At 42.0% G+C, this 20,630-nt stretch overlaps 1 protein-coding gene and 1 long non-coding RNA gene across 6 annotated transcripts in view; one reads left to right on the forward strand and one right to left on the reverse strand.

The window, feature by feature from the left end:
- The window catches only part of LOC130283456 (uncharacterized), a 61,613-nt gene extending 47,670 nt beyond the window's left edge, over nucleotides 1-13,943 (forward strand). For both annotated transcript variants that reach the window (XR_008846702.1, XR_008846703.1), the window contains 2 exons: nucleotides 1,889-1,971; nucleotides 13,835-13,943. This is a non-coding gene — a long non-coding RNA (uncharacterized LOC130283456). The remainder of the gene's footprint in view (nucleotides 1-1,888; nucleotides 1,972-13,834) is intronic.
- UROS (uroporphyrinogen III synthase) overlaps nucleotides 1-20,630 on the reverse strand; it is a 54,573-nt gene that overhangs the window by 32,585 nt on the left and 1,358 nt on the right. For 3 of the 4 annotated variants that reach the window (XM_056533004.1, XM_056533001.1, XM_056533002.1), the window contains exons 2-5: nucleotides 16,820-16,897; nucleotides 10,993-11,076; nucleotides 8,166-8,256; nucleotides 361-435 (exon numbers count right to left, since the gene is read on the reverse strand). In XM_056533004.1, the coding sequence (XP_056388979.1) occupies nucleotides 361-435; nucleotides 8,166-8,256; nucleotides 10,993-11,076; nucleotides 16,820-16,897 (328 nt within the window). The remainder of the gene's footprint in view (nucleotides 1-360; nucleotides 436-8,165; nucleotides 8,257-10,992; nucleotides 11,077-16,819; nucleotides 16,898-20,630) is intronic. The other variant, XM_056533003.1, reaches the window with a different exon arrangement.

Consider the following 20,630-nt stretch of genomic DNA (forward strand, 5'->3'; position numbering starts at 1 on the left):
AGCAAGACCGATGCACAAAAAGGGTAGCTAATAAAAGGGGTGGGTCTTAAACAGTGGGCGTGTCTTTGTGGGATGGGGTGTGGCTTGCAAGCCGGACTGACACATTCACCAGTAGATGCAGAGTGAAGCTTGTGGAGTAAGGTACTGGAAGTCCCATATACTTGCAGGGGACTTGAAACAAAAACCCATCTTTTATATAAGGGTGTAGGTAAGGGTTAATTTAACTATCATATATCATAAATATACAGAAATGTTGCCCTACAGGACAACAACAGAGATTTATACCCAATGTTCTACCAATTTCTATTCTGTCTGGTGATGTTGAGTTTCCATGAAGATCAGAACATTTTGACTACTTACCCAGGGCAGCAGTAGCTTTCCCCACCACATAGATGCATTTACAATTCCATTTGTCTTTCAGGGAATGCTCCCAAGCTAAAGAAAAAAGATCAATATCAAATTACTGCAAAAAAATAAATAAATTTAAGCATACAGGTCATAAGTGATGATGCCATGGAGGGACAATTAGGAATACATTATAAATTGGGGTACATGTTATTTACACAGGTTATTTAAACATTTATTATGTTTTTGGTTAATCAGATGTGAAAAGTAAGGAAAACAAAAAAAATGTATAATGAAATAATAAAATGGAAACGTACAAATTAGCTAGACATGGTCACATTAACAAAAAATATGTCCCCTTATTTCTTTACCTTTTTGAGAAAATAACAGGACATGGCTAGATTTTGGTACCAAGAAATTATAAGTTGATGCCTTCTGTATATAGCCTGTATGAAAGTCTGGACAGATCTAATTGGGGATATTGGAGACAAGAAGCCAAGTGGCCCAACCCAACAGAAACCATGCCTTTGGTGACTGTGCGGAGGGGCCAGTGACACTAGAGGTTGTCATGTTGCTCTCAAGATCATTATGGGAAACTGGAAAAACATCAATCTTCCAGAAAACCTGGCTTAGGCCAAGCGGATCAGCCCGTGACTCCATTTACTTCAATGAGCCGACCGGAGTGAAACGGTGACTCCGGTCGGCTCAGTTTTGACCCGTATGCGGTTTTGTGACTGGACCTAAAACCGTAGTATACTACGGTTTTAGGTCTGGTCCAAAACCGCATACGGGTCAAAACTGAGCCGAATGGAGTCACCATTTGACTCCGGTCGGCTCATTAAAGTAAATGGAGTCATGGGCTGATTCGGCTGGGGTACGGGAGTGCCCGGTTTGCCCCTCCCCCCGCCAGATCCGGCACCACTATGTACAAAACGTGGTGTGAATGCAGCCTTATGCTGGGTTCCCATTACGTTTTTCCCCATACGGGAGCGCATACGACAGGGGAGAGCTAAAAACTTGCGCTCCCGTATGCAATTCATTTCAATGAGCCGACCGCAGTGAAACGTTCGGTCCGGTCGGCTCATTTTTGCCCCGTATGCGCTTTTTCCCCGCACCCAAAACCGTGGTCGACCACGGTTTTAGGTCCTATATTACTTCTATATTACCAAACTAAGGAACATAACGCATCAGCCGCTCACCATGTTTACAGGTTTATTTTCTTGTTGCATAATCACTGAACGTATGGTTTCCTACTGGCAGAGTTAAAGCTTCCCTATTCTATGAAGGGAAACGGAACGGGGGCAGGACATTATAAACGCCTGCAGATAATTTTCTGCAAAAAAGGTTGTAATAACCCTGTACAGCACATTAGTAATGATTAAAGATTTCATGGAGAGCAATTTTTCAGCTTAAAAATCAAAAGCCTAATTAAAAATCTAAATGCGACTGCAATATCACATTTTCCATGGAGGTTAATTTACAATATTTCATTGAATGGGACATTATAATTGAAAACAAAACGCTATTATCTTTATTTAATTAGGAGTTGACATGGCGGATTTACTGGAAGTGTCACTATGTGTAGACCGCACAGAACTGTGATGGACAAGAGAGTTTATGACCAAGGTAACTTTCTTCTACTTGACCTGCTCTATAATATGCAGCAGCAAACGGGTCTGCATTTTCAATGTGACAGCTCAAAAGTCAAAGGGGTGCATGGTGATTCATGGACCTGGCAAACCTCTCATAGCTGAGTTATAATTGAAAGTTAGATTCTTATGTACCGTATATACTCGAGTATAAGCCGACCCGAATATAAGCCGAGGCCCCTAATTTCACCCCAAAAATCCAGGAAAAGTTATTGACTCGACTATAAGCCTAGGGAGGTAAATACATCAACCCCCCATGTCATCATCCCCCCTGTCATCATCCAGACCCCCGTCATCATCCAGACCCCCTTCATCATCACCGCCTGTCAATCCCTTCATCAGTGGTCTTCAACCTGCAGACCTCCAGATGTTGCAAAACTACAACTCCCAGCATGCCCGGACAGCCAACGGCTGTCCGGGCATGCTGGGAGTTGTAGTTTTGAAACATCTGGAGGTCCGCAGGTTGAAGACCACTCCAGCCTTCGTCAACATCCAGACCCCCCCCCCCCCCCCTTTAGTTTTCTACTCACCTCTCCTCGGTGGGAAGGAAGGGTGAGCTGGTCCAGGCTATCTATGCTGCAGGGACCGTTCGGTGGGGAGGGTTAGTCGTTCCGGGCTGTCCATTTTCACTAGGGGGGGGGGCCCTCTTCTCCGCGCTCCGGTCCCGGCCCTGGACTAGTGACGTTGCCTTGACGACGACGCACAGGGACGTTCATGCGCAGGTCTGGATGATGACGAAGGCCGCAGTGGTCTTTAACCTGTAGACCTCCAGAGGTTTCAAAACTACAACTCCCAGCATGCCCAGACAGCCGATGGTAGTTTTGCAACATCTGGAGGTCCGCAGGTTGAAGACCACTGATGAAGGGATTCACTCGAGCATAAGCCGAGGGGGGCATTTTCGTGCTGAAAAACTCGGCTTATACTCGAGTATATACGGTAACTTTCTAATACACAATTATTGAAAGGATAAAGATTTTTTTTTTAATAGAAGTAATTTACAAATCTTAAATTTTCTGGAGCCCGTTGATATATAAAAAAAAAGTTTTTTTTCCTGGAATACCCCTTTAAGTATAGGATTTTCTTCTATTTTACAGCAGCCACGGCCTAATTAGCAATAAAGATTAACTCCTGGAATACCCCTATAAAGCTCAGTTGTTGAAGGACTAATAGGAGCAATAATAATTTTAGTTATCAGCTGCTGAAGTTGAGTTGTTCTTTTCTGTCTGGCAACAGTGCTCTCTGCTGACATCTCTGCTTGTCTTGGGAACTGCACAGAGTAGAAGAGGTTTGCTAGGGGGATTTGCTTCTACTCTGGACAGTTCCCGAGACAGGTGTCATCAGAGAGCACTTAGACAGAAAACAACAACTCAACTTCAGTAGCTCATAAGTACTGAAAGGATTAAGATTTTTTTTAATAGAAGTTATTTACAAATCTGTTGATTTCTGGAGCCAGTTGATATATACAAAAAAAAGGTTTTTCCTGGATAACCCCTTTAAGGAGCCCAGTCCCATGGTCCAGCACTTACCTGTATTGATGTTGGTCCAAGGATCTGCCCACCCAGCCAAAAACTGGAGGTAGGGCATCTTTGCAGCCACATACTGGTTGAGTGGGCATGTCCTTGCGCCTACCTTACATTTTCTAGAAATTGTCTCGCTCAGGGTGTGGTGTTTGATCACTGCATCTGGTCATCTATTCAGGCGGCTAGTGCTGCCAGGTGAACTGATTGGACTGTTAAGTGGGTTGGGGTCAGTTCACATCATGTGAGTTTTTTAGAGAAATATTACCATAAGGCAATAATGATTTGACCAATAATTACAATTAAAGGGGTTCTCCACCATAAGGTGATTTTAGTACGTACCTGGCAGACAGTAATGGACATGCTTAGGAAGGATCTGCACTTGTCTTGGGGCTAAATGGCTATGTTGTGAGATTACCATAACACTGTGGCTAGCTTTTTGTGAATTGGTATTTCCTGTTTGAGTTTTCTTTTTTTGACTACAAATCCCATAATTCCATTTTCCTCCCTCCCACACATCAGCCACCCCACCCATTGAAACATAAATGAGCTGCATCCATTCAAAAGACCTGTGGTTTTCAATCAGGGTGCCTGCAGCTGTTGCATTAGTTGCAGATTGATCGCTCCACCCATTGAAGCAGACAGGCTCCCTGTCATCAGCTGACTAGTAATTCAGGTCTCGGCCGCATTGCAAGCTGGGAAAAATCTGAGACAACAGTCATTTTGTATGCTGGTAAAAATAAATATTGGAGTGAAAATCACAGAAGAATTGTGAGAAAACCGTCACACACAGGTACAGACACTATATTATGAACTACACTAACTTTACAGCCATTGTAGCAGAGTCAAATAAAAAAAAAAAATTCCTGGAATACCCCTTTAAGGCCGCATTCACACTAGGATTTAAGTATTGTGCTGGAGGTATATATCGGGAGGACTTCTGATATCTACCTCTGTTGAAGGCATATAGTAAAAAAACGACACTTGCTCTTAGAGGAAAGTCCTGGAAAAGCTTAAGATGATGTAATGGTCCAAACAAAGACATTTAGATTATATGAATAGTCCATATAAGCCAGTCCAGCCTCCTCTCTTTCTTCTAAGCTCCCTGCAGAGCATGGTCCTGTAGGCAACCTCCCGACACCCATTTAATGCCAAACAGACACCTGTGATGGATGCCCAATGTTGGGGCGTCCAGACGTATGCATAGTCTACTACACCATTCCATGCTTCATTCTTTACAGTATACTGTCATTCAGTGGCCATATGGAGACCAAAAGGATATTTTCCGCCTTGGTCTGACCCCTATGTCAGCAGTTCCCGGGAGTTGTAGTTTTGCAACAGCTGGAGGCACCCTGGTTGGGAAACACTGTCCTATGGTAACATTTTGCATGTATGTCAGAGGTTTTCACAATGTAGACATTAAAGGGGTACTCCGGTGGAGAACTTTTTTTTAAAATAATCTAGTGCCAGAAAGTGAAACAGATTTGTAAATTACTGTTATTAAAAAATCTCAATCCTTTCACTACTTAATAGCAGCTGTATGCTACAGAGGAAATCCTTTTCTTTTTGAATTTCTTTTTTGTCTTGTCCACAGTGCTCTCTGCCGACACCTCTGTCCATGTCAGGAACTGTCCAGAGCAGCATAGGTTTGCAATGGGGATTTTCTCCTTCTCTGGACAGTTCCTGACACGGACAGGGGTGTCAGCAGAGAGCACTGTGGACAAGACAAAAAATAAATTCAAAAAGAAAAGAATTTCCTTTGTAGCATACAGCTGCTAATAAGTACTGGAAGGGTAAAGATTTTTTAAGAGAAGTAATTTACAAATCTGTTTAACTTTCTGGCACCAGATCATGAAAAATAAAAATAAAATAAAAATAAAGTGCCTTGACCGCTATGTCACAGACCTGATCCTTTGGAACTGGTGAGCTGCTCCGCAATTTCTTTTTCTTATGTGTGTAGATAATTTACAATTCTGTTTAACTTTAAATTTATTTTTATTTTTTTATCAACTGGTGCCAAAAACGTTTTCCACTGGAGTACCCCTTTAAATGTAGGGTCTGACACATCAGAAGATTATTTTGACTGGATTTACTTTGTAAGCAAACGGTAAAATAAAATCCATTGTTTGGGAACAAATGCTATTTACAGTCTTGCAGGGTGATAAATGCATTTATTCCTTGGAGAGCTCTGTAAAACTTGGCTATTACTGAGAGTCGGGATTAGTTGCTCGAGGTACTTAAGGAACATTGAATTAACACGGTCAATTAAAAAAAGGTCCTTAGCTAAAGTGATTGAAATAAAGGGGGGAAAAACCAAGCACAATACACAGAGAGAGTGTTTTCTGATTGACTCAATTCACAAGGCAGGGTAATTGTCTACTGGAAACATACCCCGTCTATTTAAACAGATGGCATCAATCCCTGGTGAAACCATCCTGATCATGTAAACAAGTGTCAGCGGAGGGAGGAAGCCGAACGAGCGACGGACAGATGACGAAGACACTTAATTGTCCTACACCGGGAAAACAAGACAGATGCAGCGAGAGACATTCGTCTTTCCTATTATACTGGATATCACTCCTTCCGCAAGTATCTGAACGACATCGCCTTCTGTGCATGACTACGTGTTTTACATATCAGAACGTGCGCTCCAACTACCAAGTCCCATGATCCCTTGTTTGTAAGTTTAAGGTAACTTTTCTTGCTCCCAAACATCAACTACCCCACCCATTGAAGCACACCTGAGCTGCCTTCCATGCTGTGCTGTAAACAATAGACGAGTGTTTTCTAACCAGGGTGCCTCCAGCTGTTGCCAAACTACAATTCCCTGCAGAATGATCCCCCTCTTACCCAGCGGTCGCTCCACCCATTGAAGCAGACAGGCTTCCTCTGAACACCTGACTAGTGATGTATTGTCTTGGGTCGCACTGCAACCTGGGAAAACCTGAGACAACATTGATTTTGTATGATGTTGAAAATAAACATTGGGGCAAAGATCACAGAGGAATTGTGAGACCAGCCAGCAAACACAGGTACAGACACTATATTAGGAACTACACTAACTTTACAGCCCCTGTAGCATAATATAAAAATAAAAAAAATTCCTGGAATACCCCTTTATGGTCTATTCACACGTACAGTATTCTGTGCAGATTTGTTGCGCAGGATTTTCTGCTGCAGATTTCAATGTAAACTGAATGACTGAACACAGCATGAAATACTGTACGTTGAATAGGCCCTTAAAAGGAAAACTGTCAGTAACCCCCCCCCCCGCACTAAGCAGACATACTGGCTGGTAGTGCGGGGGAAGTTGATCAATATGCTGCCTACCATGCACGGATCCACCCCGCCGTTCGCCCGTTTTCTTCATAATTCTGGATTTGCAAATGGTTTGCTAATTGGCACGGGCGGGGTTACAAGGCTCCTTCTTGCACTCTGATGTCAGTGTCACTTGTCCGCAGCGCCGCCCCGGCTTATGAATAATCATCCCCTCCCTCCTCAGTGGAGTCCAGTACAGAGCGGGGAGGGGAGGAACAGTCGGAGGGAGGGGATGAATATTCATAAGCCGGGCGGCGCTGCAGACGAGTGACACTGATGTCAGAGTGCCAGGAGGAGCCTTGTAACCCCGCCTGTGCCAGTTAGCAGCTCATTTGCATATCCAGAAGAATGAAGATAACGGGCGAACGACAAGGTGGATCCGGGCATGGTAGGCAGCATATTGATCAGCGTCCCCATCAGCCAGTACCTCTGGTTAGTGCGGGGGCATTTCCTTTAATGTGACCCCCTTTTTTGCCTTAGGAATCTGGTTCATGGGCCCTGTAGTGTTACGGTATGTTACGGTATGGTCTAATGGTAGGTTGTGGTGGGAGGCACTTGTAGTTTTTCTCTCGTTTTCTCTTGTTCTTGAATGTCAAGTTTTGTTAATTTTCTTATTGACACTAAATTATATTACACTCGACATACCTGTATATTTTTTCTGTCAATGACTAACATTGTTACTACATACCTGTCTGAATGGACAGGCTGCATTTCCTTGTATTGTAATTATTGTCTGCATTTCCAGTGTCAATAAAACGAGTTTAAAAAAAGAAAAAAACAAAAAACACATCTCTAAAAAAAGTGCATGGCATTGGGCTCGACTCACTTTCCGGCACCAGATCTGACCTTTTCACTGCATGGACATATAGCAAAAAAGGTCAAATTTGATTGACAGCAGGGGAGAGAGACGCACACTGCTGCAAACGTCTCTGCTTTATAACTAGCGACTGCAGTGGGTTTTAGTAACATTTGAGCCAGTGTTTCTTAACCAGTGTGCCTTCAGCTGTTGCAAAACTACAACTCCCAGCATGTCCAGACAGTCAATGGCTGCTGTGTATAGTTACATGAAAACATTAACCCTGTGACATCACAGAGAGCATTATACCTGTACTGTGACATTAGAGAATAGTTTATTCCTGTACTGAGACATCATTGAGAACCATATCCTTCTAATTCTGTGTTTCCCAACCAGTGCGCCTCCAGCTGTTGAAAAACTACAACTCCCAGCATGCCCGGACAGCCTTTGGCTGTCCGGGCATGTTGGAAGTTGTAGATTTTCAACAGCTGGAGGCACACTGGTTGGGAATGACTTAAATGGGGCTTTCTCAGAACTCACCTTCTTTATTATCTTCCAGACATAATCTGACAGCTTCCACAGCCCTTGGACTGGTGAAAATGAGACCCTCATAATTTTCAGGATGAGACAGCTTATAAAAGACAAAAAACAAACAAAAAAAAAAAAACACAATTTCAGTGTCCGCACTGTCTATACATCTATAATCAATGAGGTTTATATTCTGCGGTAGTAAAAGACCTTTTCAAAGACTAGAAAAACATGGCTGCTTTCTTCCAGAAACAGCACCACACCTGTCCAAAGGTTCTGCCACCTCTACTTAAAGGGGTTTTCCACCATAAGGTGATTTTAGTACGTACCTGGCAGACAGTAATGGACATGCTTAGGAAGGATCTGCACTTGTCTTGGGGCTAAATGGCAATTTTGCGAGATTACCATAACACTGTGGCTAGCTGTTTGTGAACTGCTATTTCCTGTTTGACTTTTCTTTTTTTTGACTACAAATCCCACAATTCCATTTTCCTCCCTCCCACACATCAGCCACCCCACCCATTGAAACAAATGAGCTGCATCCATTCAAAAGACCTGTGGTTTTCAATCAGGGTGCCGACAGGTGTTGCATTAGTTGCAGATTGATCTCTCCCACCAAGCGATCCCTCCACCCATTAAAGCAGACAGGCTCCCTGTCATCAGCTGACTAGTGAGGTCAGGTCTCGGCCGCATTGCAAGCTGGGAAAAATCTGAGACCACAGTCATTTTGTATGCTGTAAAAATAAATATTGGGGTGAAAATCACAGAAGAATTGTGAGAAAACCATCATACACAGGTACAGACACTACATTATGAACTACACTAACTTTACAGCCCCTGTAGCATAGTCAAATAAAAAAAAATCCTGGAATACCCCTTTAAGCCAGTGTTTTTCTCAAAAAGGGTGCCTCCAGCTGTTGCAAAACTACAACTCCCAGCATTGCCATACACACCCTGTGGTCATTTTGTGGCACACATTTTTGAAACTCATATGTGGGGATACAATTTAAAGAAGTGGCTGATTCCGTGCGCTGCATTTGAAAGTATGAACGCCATACAGGAGTTTCGTTATTTGTCCGGCTGTTATAGGACAAATAAGGACAAATAAGGACAAAAAAAAAAAAACCACCACCAAAAAACTCATTGTATGGTATTTTTTGGGGCCAGAAATGCTGTGTTCAGATGTTAGCGAGTTAAAATAGAGGTATACCCACAATACTTATTTTAACTTTTTGCAGTTTTTTTGTTTTTTGTTTTTTTTTTTAAACCCTTTTGTGCGTTTTCAGGCTCAATGGCAGTTTTCCAAAATTGGGGGTATGGTGGTTTTTCGGGAAACTTTGTTTTTTTTTCCCTCCCATAGACTTTTAACGCTATGTTCACACGGCAGAATATTTGCAGAATGTCCACCCGAAAAACATGGGTGGACATTCTGCAAACAGCGGGCACCGGCAGTACACGCATTGCATTTCTGAGCTTTTTACATGTCAATTCTCTCGGCAGAGGCCGGAATCAGGATTTTTGCAGCGGATGTTTCCGTCGTGTGTATGATGAAGCAGAAGGAATTTCCCAGCAGAATTTTTCCGCAGACTCTGCTCAGAAATTCCGTTGTGTGAATATGGTCTTAGGGAGGAAAAAAAAGGCCAGTAAAAATGCAATTTGGGTTTAAATATTCTTCAATAGAAATCTGACATGATGAAAAAAATCAAACAATTGTAATAAAAAACTAAAAATAAATAAAAAATAAATACTAATACACATTCTGGGAGTGAAAAATCAGTTTTTTTTTGGCATTTTTTTGGGGCCAAAAAAAGTTGCCAAACAAAAGCTGTGTGTAATCCTAGCCTCATGGCTGTTTCCCTGTTATAATTGTTTCTGGGAATACTGGTGACAGCACTTGTGGGATTGTAATGGGGATTTTCAGTGGTTGTCACCAAGCTTTCCCAGAGTCCTAAACGGCCAATCTGGCTTTTTTTTCAAGCAATATGCAAGAAAGTTATGTGTTATTGAAAAATAGGTATTAAAGGGGTACTCCCGTGGAAAACCTTTTTTATTTTATTTTTTTTAAATCAACTGGTGCCAGAAAGTTAAACAGATTTGTAAATGTCTTCTATTAAAAAAAAATCTTAATGTTTCCAGTATTTTTTATGGTCTGTATACTACAATACAGAGGAAATTATTTTTTTTTTGGAACACAGAGCTCTCTGCTGACATCATGACCACAGTGCTCTCTGCTGACATCTCTGTCCATTTTAGGAACTGTCCAGAGCAGCATATGTTTGTTATGGGGATTTTCTCCTACTCTGGACAGTTCCTGGACAGAGGTGTCATCAGAGAGCACTGTGGTCATGATGTCAGCAGAGAGCTCTGTGTTCCAAAAAGAAAATAATTTCCTCTGTAGTATTCAGCAGCTAATAAGTACTGGAAGGATTAAGATTTTTTTTTATAGAAGTCATTTACAAATCTGTTTAACTTTCTGGCACCAGTTGAAAGGAGTTTGTATAAATGGGTGATATCATGGGGTTATAATTGCAGCCATGTTGATCAAATGTAACTTTCCATAGGAAACTGAATAACATTTTTACCAACTTGACAGAAGGGCATTATACTGCTACATCATATTCCCACATAAACACACGGTCTAATTGGGCAATATTTGCCTATAATGTGCCTGGAGTTTAGGAGGGGTGGAGGATTCATTATATCAGTTAGTAACCCTTTGTGTCCCTGACAGGGATATCACAGTAAATATTAGATTACAATATACTAAATCCACCACCATGAATGTAATAAAACGAGGAAACTGGATTAAGCCGAGTAATAGAATCAGGTAAGATTATACCTTGTCAAAGAGATGCTCCAGGGACACAAATTTAAAGGATAACACAGGGATTAGTGTTGCCTGATATCCGTATGATGACAACGCCTAGGAAGGAAGATAAATCATGTTAATTTATGCATTTCATGACTTTAATAGAATAAACTCTCAGCACATTATCCTTTGCATAATCCCAGTAGAGAACAGACAAGAAAGCAGGAAGAATTTGTCATTTGTTACTACTATATACGTTACACAGGGTACGCCATGGGATAAAGCCCTTTATATTGTCACATCTACCAAGTGCCCTATGGAGACCCCTATCAGGGCACAGAATGAGACATCAATCGCTGCTCGTCAGGGTGCCGTCCCCCTGGCACAGCTGTTTTGCACCGTCACAATGGCAAATGTTACCATAGTGTGCAGGAGTCTCAGGTGTGTACATTGTGTAGTGGTGGTGCCAGGTCACAGCAACGCAGCTCCCATTTTACTTCAATGGCAGCTGCAACACAGTAACCCGGCATGACCACTACACAATGTACAGGGCCCAAGGCTTCCAGCTTCTTACACTTTGTGTACTTCCAGCACTGTGACTGTGCAGGACAGCTGGTTGGCGGGGTACTGGGGGGTTGGCACCCTGATGCTGAGCTATTAATAGCCTATCTTGTAGGTTTTCTCTTAAAGGGGTACTCCGCTGCTCAGCGTTTGGAACAAACAGTTCCCGATGCTGGAGCTGGGAGCTCGGGACGTCATAGCCCCGCCCACCTCATGGCATCACACCCCGCCCCCTCCTGGCGCCGGCTCCAGATACAGAGAATAGAGACAATATTGTCCCCTGAATGAAGTGTGTATAGTGCATGAACGACCAGCATACCAGTCTCTCTCTACAGGAGCGTTTACCAAAATGTGTGTCTCCAGCTGTTGCAAAACTACAACTCCCAGCATGCCTGGACAGCCGAATGCTGTCCGGGCATGCTGGGAGTTGTATTTTTGCAATGGCCGGAGTCAATACTGCACCTAATGTGGGGGGAACTATACTGCACCTAATGTGGGGGGAACTATACTGCACCTAATGTGGGGGGGAACTATACTGCACCTAATGTGGGGGGGAACTATACTGCACCTAATGTGGGGGAACTATACGGCCAACCTAATATGGGGAACTATACTGCACCTAATGTGGGGAACTATACTGCACCTAATGTGGGGAAACTATACTGCACCTAATGTGGGGAAACTATACTGCACCTAATGTGGGGAAACTATACTGCACCTAATGTGGGGAAACTATACTGCACCTAATGTGGGGGGGAACTATACTGCACCTAATGTGGGGGGGGAACTATACTGCACCTAATGTGGGGGAACTATACTGCACCTAATGTGGGGGGAACCATACTGCACCTAATGTGGGGGGAACCATACTGCACCTAATGTGGGGGGAACCATACTGCACCTAATGTGGGGGAACTATACTGCACCTAATGTGGGGGAACTATACTGCACCTAATGTGGGGGAACTATACTGCACCTAATGTGGGGGAACTATACTGCACCTAATGTGGGGGGAACTATACTGCACCTAATGTGGGGGGGGGAACTATACTGCACCTAATGTGGGGGGGGGGGAACTATACTGCACCTAATGTGGGGGGGGGGGAACTATACTGCACCTAATGTGGGGGGGGGGAACTATACTGCACCTAATGTGGGGGGGGGAACTATACTGCACCTAATGTGGGATGTGGGGGGGAACTATACTGCCAACCTAATGTGGGGGGGAACTATACTGCCAACCTAATGTGGGGAAACTATACTGCCAACCTAATGGGGGGAACTACAACCTAATGGGGGGAAACTATACTGCACCTAATGTGGGGGGAACTATACTGCCAACCTAATGTGGGGGGACTATACTGCCAACCTAATGTGGGGAACTACAACCTAATGGGGGGAAACTATACTGCACCTAATGTGGGGGACTATACTGCACCTAATGTCACGCTCCCAGAATTCAGCGTTACTACGTCCTTTTTTGGATGCGGCCCACATAAACTTAAACCTTGTTTTTTTGGCCTATGTTAGCCTTTGAGTTTGACATTCTTGCCCTAAGGCAATCCTGCAGGAGATAACATCCATTATACGGCCACGTGTCTCTAGCAATTTTGCCTACTTGACCATTAAAAAGCTTGTATGATATTAGAAAAACAGGTCTGGTTATTCCATAAACAGCGTCACTCTTGTCCACAGGCCATGTCTGGTATTACAACTCAGCACTATTCAAGTAAATAGGAAAGATCCACAATACCTAACACAACCTTGAGCCAAGAGTGGCGCTGTTCCTAGAAGAAAGCAGCCTTGGTTTTCAACCCTTTTAAATGAACACTTATTACCGAACAATATTAACCCCTCAAGGACCAGGCCAATTTTATTTTTGAATTTTTTTTTCTCCTCGCCTTCTAAAAATCATAACTCTTATATATTTCCATCCACAGATCCATATGAGGCCTTTTTTTTTTTTTTTTTTTTTTACTTTGTAATGGAATCACTTATTTTACCAAAAAAAAAAAAAATTTTTTGGAATAAAATGTGACAAAAAAGCAGCAGTTTTGTACTTTATTTTTTTTTTTTACGTTTACGCCGTCCACCGTACGGGATAATTAACAATATATTTTGATAGTTCAGACTTTTACGCAAGCGGTGATACCAAATATGTTTATTAATCATTTTTTTTAATGATTTTTTGGGGGGTAAAATGGGAAAAACGGATGATTTACATTTTAATTGGGTGAGGGGATTTTAAAAAATTTTTAACTTTAAAAAAATTTTTTTTTTTTTTTTTTTTTACACCAAATCGTCCCCATAGGAGCCAGTCTCCAAGCATTAGGAAGAACAGCACTTCACATCGCTACCCAGATCGCATATCTCCTTTGAAAGCTGCGGGGACTTCGCTCTATTTGCCGGCTGTCGAGTGGTGAGTGGTGCAGCGCATTGTCTCATATGTTTAATATGCTTAATTAACCTATTTGATTACATCATAGACTGTATCCAACGAGTGACTATATATACATTTTTATGCAGACGGTCTTTCATTGGACTTAATACAGATTTTTATCATCTTTTTACTCTCATCATTTATTGCTAATTCATATGTATGTATCTCATCTGTGGCAAAGACCCTGCTATAGACGTGACTTTCAATTAATAGTTTAATAGATATTTTAAGTAAAACTAGCCATATCAGTTATTTCTTTATTTTTCTTTCTTTAATTTTAGTAGTACATGCATACCTAGAAGGCTTATTATTTTTATTGCAGCAGCCCGGGCAAAATGTATAAAAAAAAAAATAAAAAAATTACAAAAAATTAATTATATATATATATATATATATATATATATATATATATATATATATATATATATATATATATATATACACACACATACACATAATATATAAAAAAAAAAAGATTAATAAAAAATAAAAAAATCGCTGAACAACTACTTAACCCCTTAAGGACTCAGCCCATTTTGGCCTTAAAGGGGTATTCCAGGAAAAAAACTTTTTTTTATATATCAACTGGTTCCAGAAAGTTAAACAGATTTGTAAATTACTTCTATTAAAAAATCGTAATCCTTTCAGTACTTTTGAGCTTCTGAAGTTAAGGTTGTTCTTTTCTGTCTAAGTGCTCTCTGATTACACGCGTCTCGGGAACCACCCAGTTTAGAAGCAAATCCCCATAGCAAACCTCTTCTAAACTGGGCGGTTCCCGAGACAAGTGTCATCAGAGAGCACTTAGACAGAAAAGAACAACCTTAACTTCAGAAGCTTATAAGTACTAAAAGGATTAAGATTTTTTAATAGAAGTAATTTACAAATCTGTTTAACTTTCTGGAGCCAGTTGATATATATAAAAAAAGTTTTTTCCTGGAATATCCCTTTAACGACTCAGACAATTTAATTTTTATGTTTTCATTTTTTCCTCCTCGCCTTCTAAAAATCACAACTCTTTTATATATTCATCCACAGACTAGTATGAGGGCTTGTTTTTTGCGCGACCAGTTGTCCTTTGTAATGACATAACTCATTATATCATAAAATGTATGGCGCAACCAAAAAACACTATTTTTGTGGGGAAATTAAAAAGAAAAACGCAATTTTGCTAATTTTGTAAGGTTTCGTTTTCACGCTGTACAATTTATGGTAAAAATGACATGTGTTCTTTATTCTGTGGGTCAATACGATTAAAATGATACCCATAATTACATACTTTTATATTATTGTTGCGCTTAAAAAAAAATCACAAACTTTTTAACCAAATTAGTACGTTTATAATCCCTTTATTTTGATGACCTCTAACTTTATTTTTCCGTATAAGCGGCGGTATGAGGGCTCATTTTTTGCGCCATGATCTGTACTTTTTTTTGATACCACATTTGCATATAAAAAACCTTTTAATACATTTTTTATAATGTATTAATTATTGCACTTTTTTTTTTTACGTTCACGCCGTTCACCGTACGGGATCATTTTATTTTAATAGTTTGGACATTTACGCACGCGGCGATACCAAATATGTCTATAAAAAAAAAAATTACGCTTTTTGGGGGTAAAATAGGAAAAAACGGACGTTTTACTTTTTTATTGGGGGAGGGGATTTTTCACTTTTTTTTTACTTTAACTTTTACATTTTTTAACATTTTTTTTTTTACACTTGAATAGTCCCCATAGGGGACTATTCATAGCAATACCATGATTGCTAATACTGCTGCACTGCGGGCGATCCGATCATTCATTGAAATCGCGCACTGCCGCAGATGCCGGGATCTGTATTGATCCCGGCACCTGAGGGGTTAATGGCGGACGCCAGCGAGATCGCGGGCGTCGGCCATTGCCGGCGGGTCCCTGGCTGCGATCAGCAGCCGGGATCAGCCGCGCATGACACGGGCATCGCTCCGATGCCCGCGGTTATGCACAGGACGTAAATGTATGTCCTGGTGCGTTAAGTACCACCGCACCAGAACGTACATTTACGTCCTGCGTCCTTAAGGGGTTAAAAAAAATAATAATAATAAAAAAAAATTAGTAAAACCTGTCTAAATATCAATATTTATTAGATATTTTTGGAAAAACTTTTTTGTTATATACAAGGTTTAAAAAGGTTATATTAAGATAAAAAATGATGCCATATCCACAGGATACTGGACGGATAAGAAGCTGATCATTAGTGGGTTCATCACTGAGCATGGAATGAAGATCAATTGTCCAGAGATCAGCGCTCGGTATTGTTCAAAAGTTCCATAAAGAATTAAACAGTGATAGAAAAAGAAAGTCCCATAAAGAATGAATGGAGCAGTGGTCGAGTGAGCGCACTGTCATTCCATTCACTTGGGGGACATCCTACGACCATTTCTGTGATCAGTAGGTGTCTTAGCAGTTGGATCCTCAACAATCCTGCAGACAAACCGAAAAAAAAAAATAATAATAATAAAAAAAAATAAATAGGGATCGACCGTTATTGTTTTTTTAGGACCAATACCAATAATATGTTAACTTTGAGGCCGATAGCTGATAACTTATACCGATATTCCCGTATAAGTTATCGGCTGTGCTCGTCATTGCGCACAGCAATAGCGCAGGAACCAGAAGTAGCGCGGACCCCGGGAACAGGTAATTATAAAACCGGGGATGGGGGAGGCAATGGGGCAGTGGCGGCGGCAGCGGCGCTCGAGGGGCTGGGGGCAGTGCAAAAATCGTGAATATCGGCCGACAAACCGATAATCGGTCGATCCCTAATAAAAATAGACCCCAATCCAGAATGCACAAAGCTTATTTTTCTGCAGCACTCACCGTAACATAAGGATCTGAAGCTATATCTCCACTTCTGGGGTCCTTCAATAACAAGACTTTCATTATGCTTGATGAATCCTGGAATGTATAGAGTGACAATATCAGGGTCTGCACCTTGTGCTGAACGGAGAGGTCTGTATCTTTAAAAACCAATAAACCGTGGGTATATGCTGTCAGTATGGTGAGTAAGGAAAAAGCTAAGGAGGGGCCCTGCCCACTGATAAGACCTGCTGCTCCCTTCAGATGGTACTACAAACAAGAACGTGCACAGGCCTAGGATACTACAGATGTATACTATAGACCTCTTATTTATTCCTAATTCTGAGCGCTTTAACTTTTAATTTTTTTTCCCCATATACACAGCTGTTTGAGGGCTCAATTTTTGTGCCATGATCTGTAGTTTTTATTGGTACCATTTTTGCTCAGATGAGACTTTTTTTTTTATCACTTTTTATAATTTTTTTCTAATATGATGTGGTGTATTGTATTTTTTTTTACATAACACCATACACTGTATGGGATCACAAATATTATGTTTTAATAGTTTGGACATTTCTGCACATACCAAATATGTGTTTTTTTATTTTAATTGTTTTTAATTTGAAAAATGGGAAAAGGTGGGTGATTAAAATTTTTATTAGGGGAATGGCTTTAAGATGCCTGTCAGATATGTAAACTTATGGAATCTCTGCATATATGTTGCGTGGGTTCAGATCAGGGAGGGGGACAGTCATTGCGGCTCTAAAAGTGTCATATCACAGTAAAAAAAAAAAAAATTATTCTATATGTTGCTCACTAGGTCATGCAGATTCTTTACATGTCTTTTTTATGTGTTAAAGGGGTACTCTGCTGCTCAGCGTTTGGAACAAACTGTTCCAAGCGCTGGAGCCGGCAGCTCGCGATGTCATAGCCCCGCCCCCTCAATGCAAGTCTATGGGAGGGGGCGTGAAAGCCGTCACAGCCCCTCACATAGACTTGCACATTGAGGGGGTGGGGCACGACGTCACGAGGCGCTGGCTCCAGCGTTCGGAACAGTTTGTTCCAAACAATGAGCAGCGGAGTACCCCTTTAAGCTTCTATATTTGTCTTACAAACCCATCAGTTCTGCTCACTCATTCTGACACCCACTGCTCAGAGGCATGTCCGAGGCAAGCACTCAGCAATTTCTTTTAGAAACAGTTCCACCTGTCCTCACTGCAGCTCAGTTCTGTTGGATAGAACCAAATTGTAATACCACACACAACCTGACGATAGGTGTGGTGCTTTTTCTAAAAGGAAGCAGCAATGTTTTTCTAATCCTGGACAATCCTTAAGGGTGAGAAGTTGCGTTGTTAAGACTGTCAGGGCAATGCAAAACCTTCAAGACTGTGGAAAGTCATAGCAAAGCCTGCAAGGACTGTGTTAACTCTTCAGTCCTGGATGCTTGTAAGTGTCCTGTATACTATAAAGGATCCCTGCACCCTATGGATATTCCACTCGGAATTCGGGAGGAATCTTCTTGTAGCAGAATCTAATTGATTTCAATGGAATTCTGATGCTCAGTGAACACTTTGGAATTTCCGCTGAGGTTCCGAATGGGACTTTCATTTCTGATTCTTTCCGCTTTTAAATTCTGTGCAAAATCGAAATATAAAATTCATTGAAAATAAATTCAGAAATTCCACATTGAATTTCCATAGTGTCTATGTGCCCTAAGAGACTGACTTCCCCATTGCCGGAGTGTGAACTGGTCCTACAAGTTAGTGTACTGGTGCGACATGCAACAACAAACAAACAAACAAACAACAACAACATGGGTCAGCACTCCGGATTACACATACCGTATTTTTCGTCGTATAAGACGCACTTTTTCTTCCCCAAAACTGGGGGGAGTTGGTGCGTCTTATACGGCGAATACCTGTGGCCGGGACCCGCCGCTTATACAGGACATCACCGATCGCGGTGATGCCCTGTATTAACCCTTCAGACGCGGCGATCAAAGCAGATCGCCGCGTCTGAAGCGACAATAACACTAACCCGGCTGCTCAGTCGGGCTGTTCGGGACAGCCGCGGTGAAATCGCGGCGTCCCGAACAGCTTACTTGTCACCGGGAGGGACTTTACCTGCCTCCTCGGTGTCTTTTCCGTGCCGGGATCCCCTGCGCTCTCCTTTGACGTCATCACGTCGTCGTGCACGCCTTCGTCCAATAGGAGCAGCGTGCATAGCGGCGTGATGACGGCGACATGATGGCGGCGACGGAGAGCGTGGATCCCGGGGAAGAAGAAGTCCGGAGCGTTGGGGACACGGCGACAGCGATGGAGCGACATCCAGGGCAGTGGTGACGGGTCCGGAGCGGCAGGGACACGTGAGTATTACCTCCTATACCAGTGGTCTTCAACCTGCGGACCTCCAGATGTTGCAAAACTACAACTCCCAGCATGCCCGGACAGCCAACGGCTGTCCGGGCATGCTGGGAGTTGTAGTTTTGCAACATCTGGAGGTCCGCAGGTTGAAGACCACTGGTGGGTTCAGAATCTTTATTTTTTTAGATTTTGCACCTATAAATTGGGTGCGTCTTATACGCCGGTGCGTCCTATAGGGCGAAAAATACGGTAATTCTATTGCGGCAGATTGATTATTGTACCAGAATTCTTGCACAATTTGTGCCACAAAAACGACATGTTTGGTGTCTTGCGCCACATTTACTGCGAGTAGTAAACACTTTTGTGCCACGATTGACAAGGAGGGGAGTGCATCAATAAAACAAAGGAGTATGAGCTGACCAGAATAGGGGAAGCGACTTGTGCAACTCCCTGCGCCAAAGCTGCGGCGTAACATTTCGGAGAAAAGTAAGCCAGACTAACAACTGGTCTAATCTTAGGCGCTTGTTTACAAATCTTTAACGAAGCTCAAGACGACAAACAAGTCCTTGTCCGTCAATGGAGAAAGAACGTTTGGCTGCACAAAGAACGGAGAAATCTTCTGTGACCATAAAGGCTAAAATAAGCCTGGTCATGAAGAGGTTAAATGCGCAAAGTGGCTTTGAGGACCCTAAATTCATGCATGTTATGAAACTCTAGATCAGAGATCTCCAAACTGTGGACCTCCAGCTGTTGCAAAACTACAACTCCCAGCTAGGGTTGCCACCTTTCCTGCAAAAAAATAAAAATAAAATACCGGCCATGCTAATTTGCATAATTCATTATATATGCGTGACATCACAAGATACACATGCGGGGGAAATTTTTTCCTTTTCTGACCCCTATAACTTTTTTTTTTTTATTTCTCTTTATATGGGCCTGTATGAGGACTCATTTTTTTGTGCCCCGACCTGTAGTATTTAACAGTATCATTTTTATTTTGATGACTTTTGATCGCTTTTTTTTTTTTTTTTTTTTTTTTTTTTATTAATTAAATTCTTCAGGAGCTGCAGTTAGTTACTAACTACAACTCCCAGCATGCCCTGATACAGCCTGTGGCTCAGCAGCTGCCACAAACAAAGACTACAACTCCGAGCATGTTGGACTATATACTGTAGTAGTATATAGTATAGGTCAGTGTTTCCCAACCAGGGGTACCTCCAGCTGTTACAAACCCGTTGGCTGTGCGGGCATGCTGGGAGTTGTAGTTTTGCAACAGCTGGAGGTACCCCTGGTTGGAAAACACTGACCTATACTATATACTACTACAGTATATAGTCCAACATGCTCGGAGTTGTAGTCTTTGTTTGTGGCAGCTGCTGAGCCACAGGCTGTATCAGGGCATGCTGGGAGTTGTAGTTTTGCAACAGCTGGAGGTACCCCTGGTTGGGAAACACTGATATAGGTTATGG

This window comes from Hyla sarda, chromosome 7 (assembly GCF_029499605.1).
Source record: "Hyla sarda isolate aHylSar1 chromosome 7, aHylSar1.hap1, whole genome shotgun sequence".
Lineage (NCBI taxonomy): Eukaryota > Metazoa > Chordata > Amphibia > Anura > Hylidae > Hyla > Hyla sarda.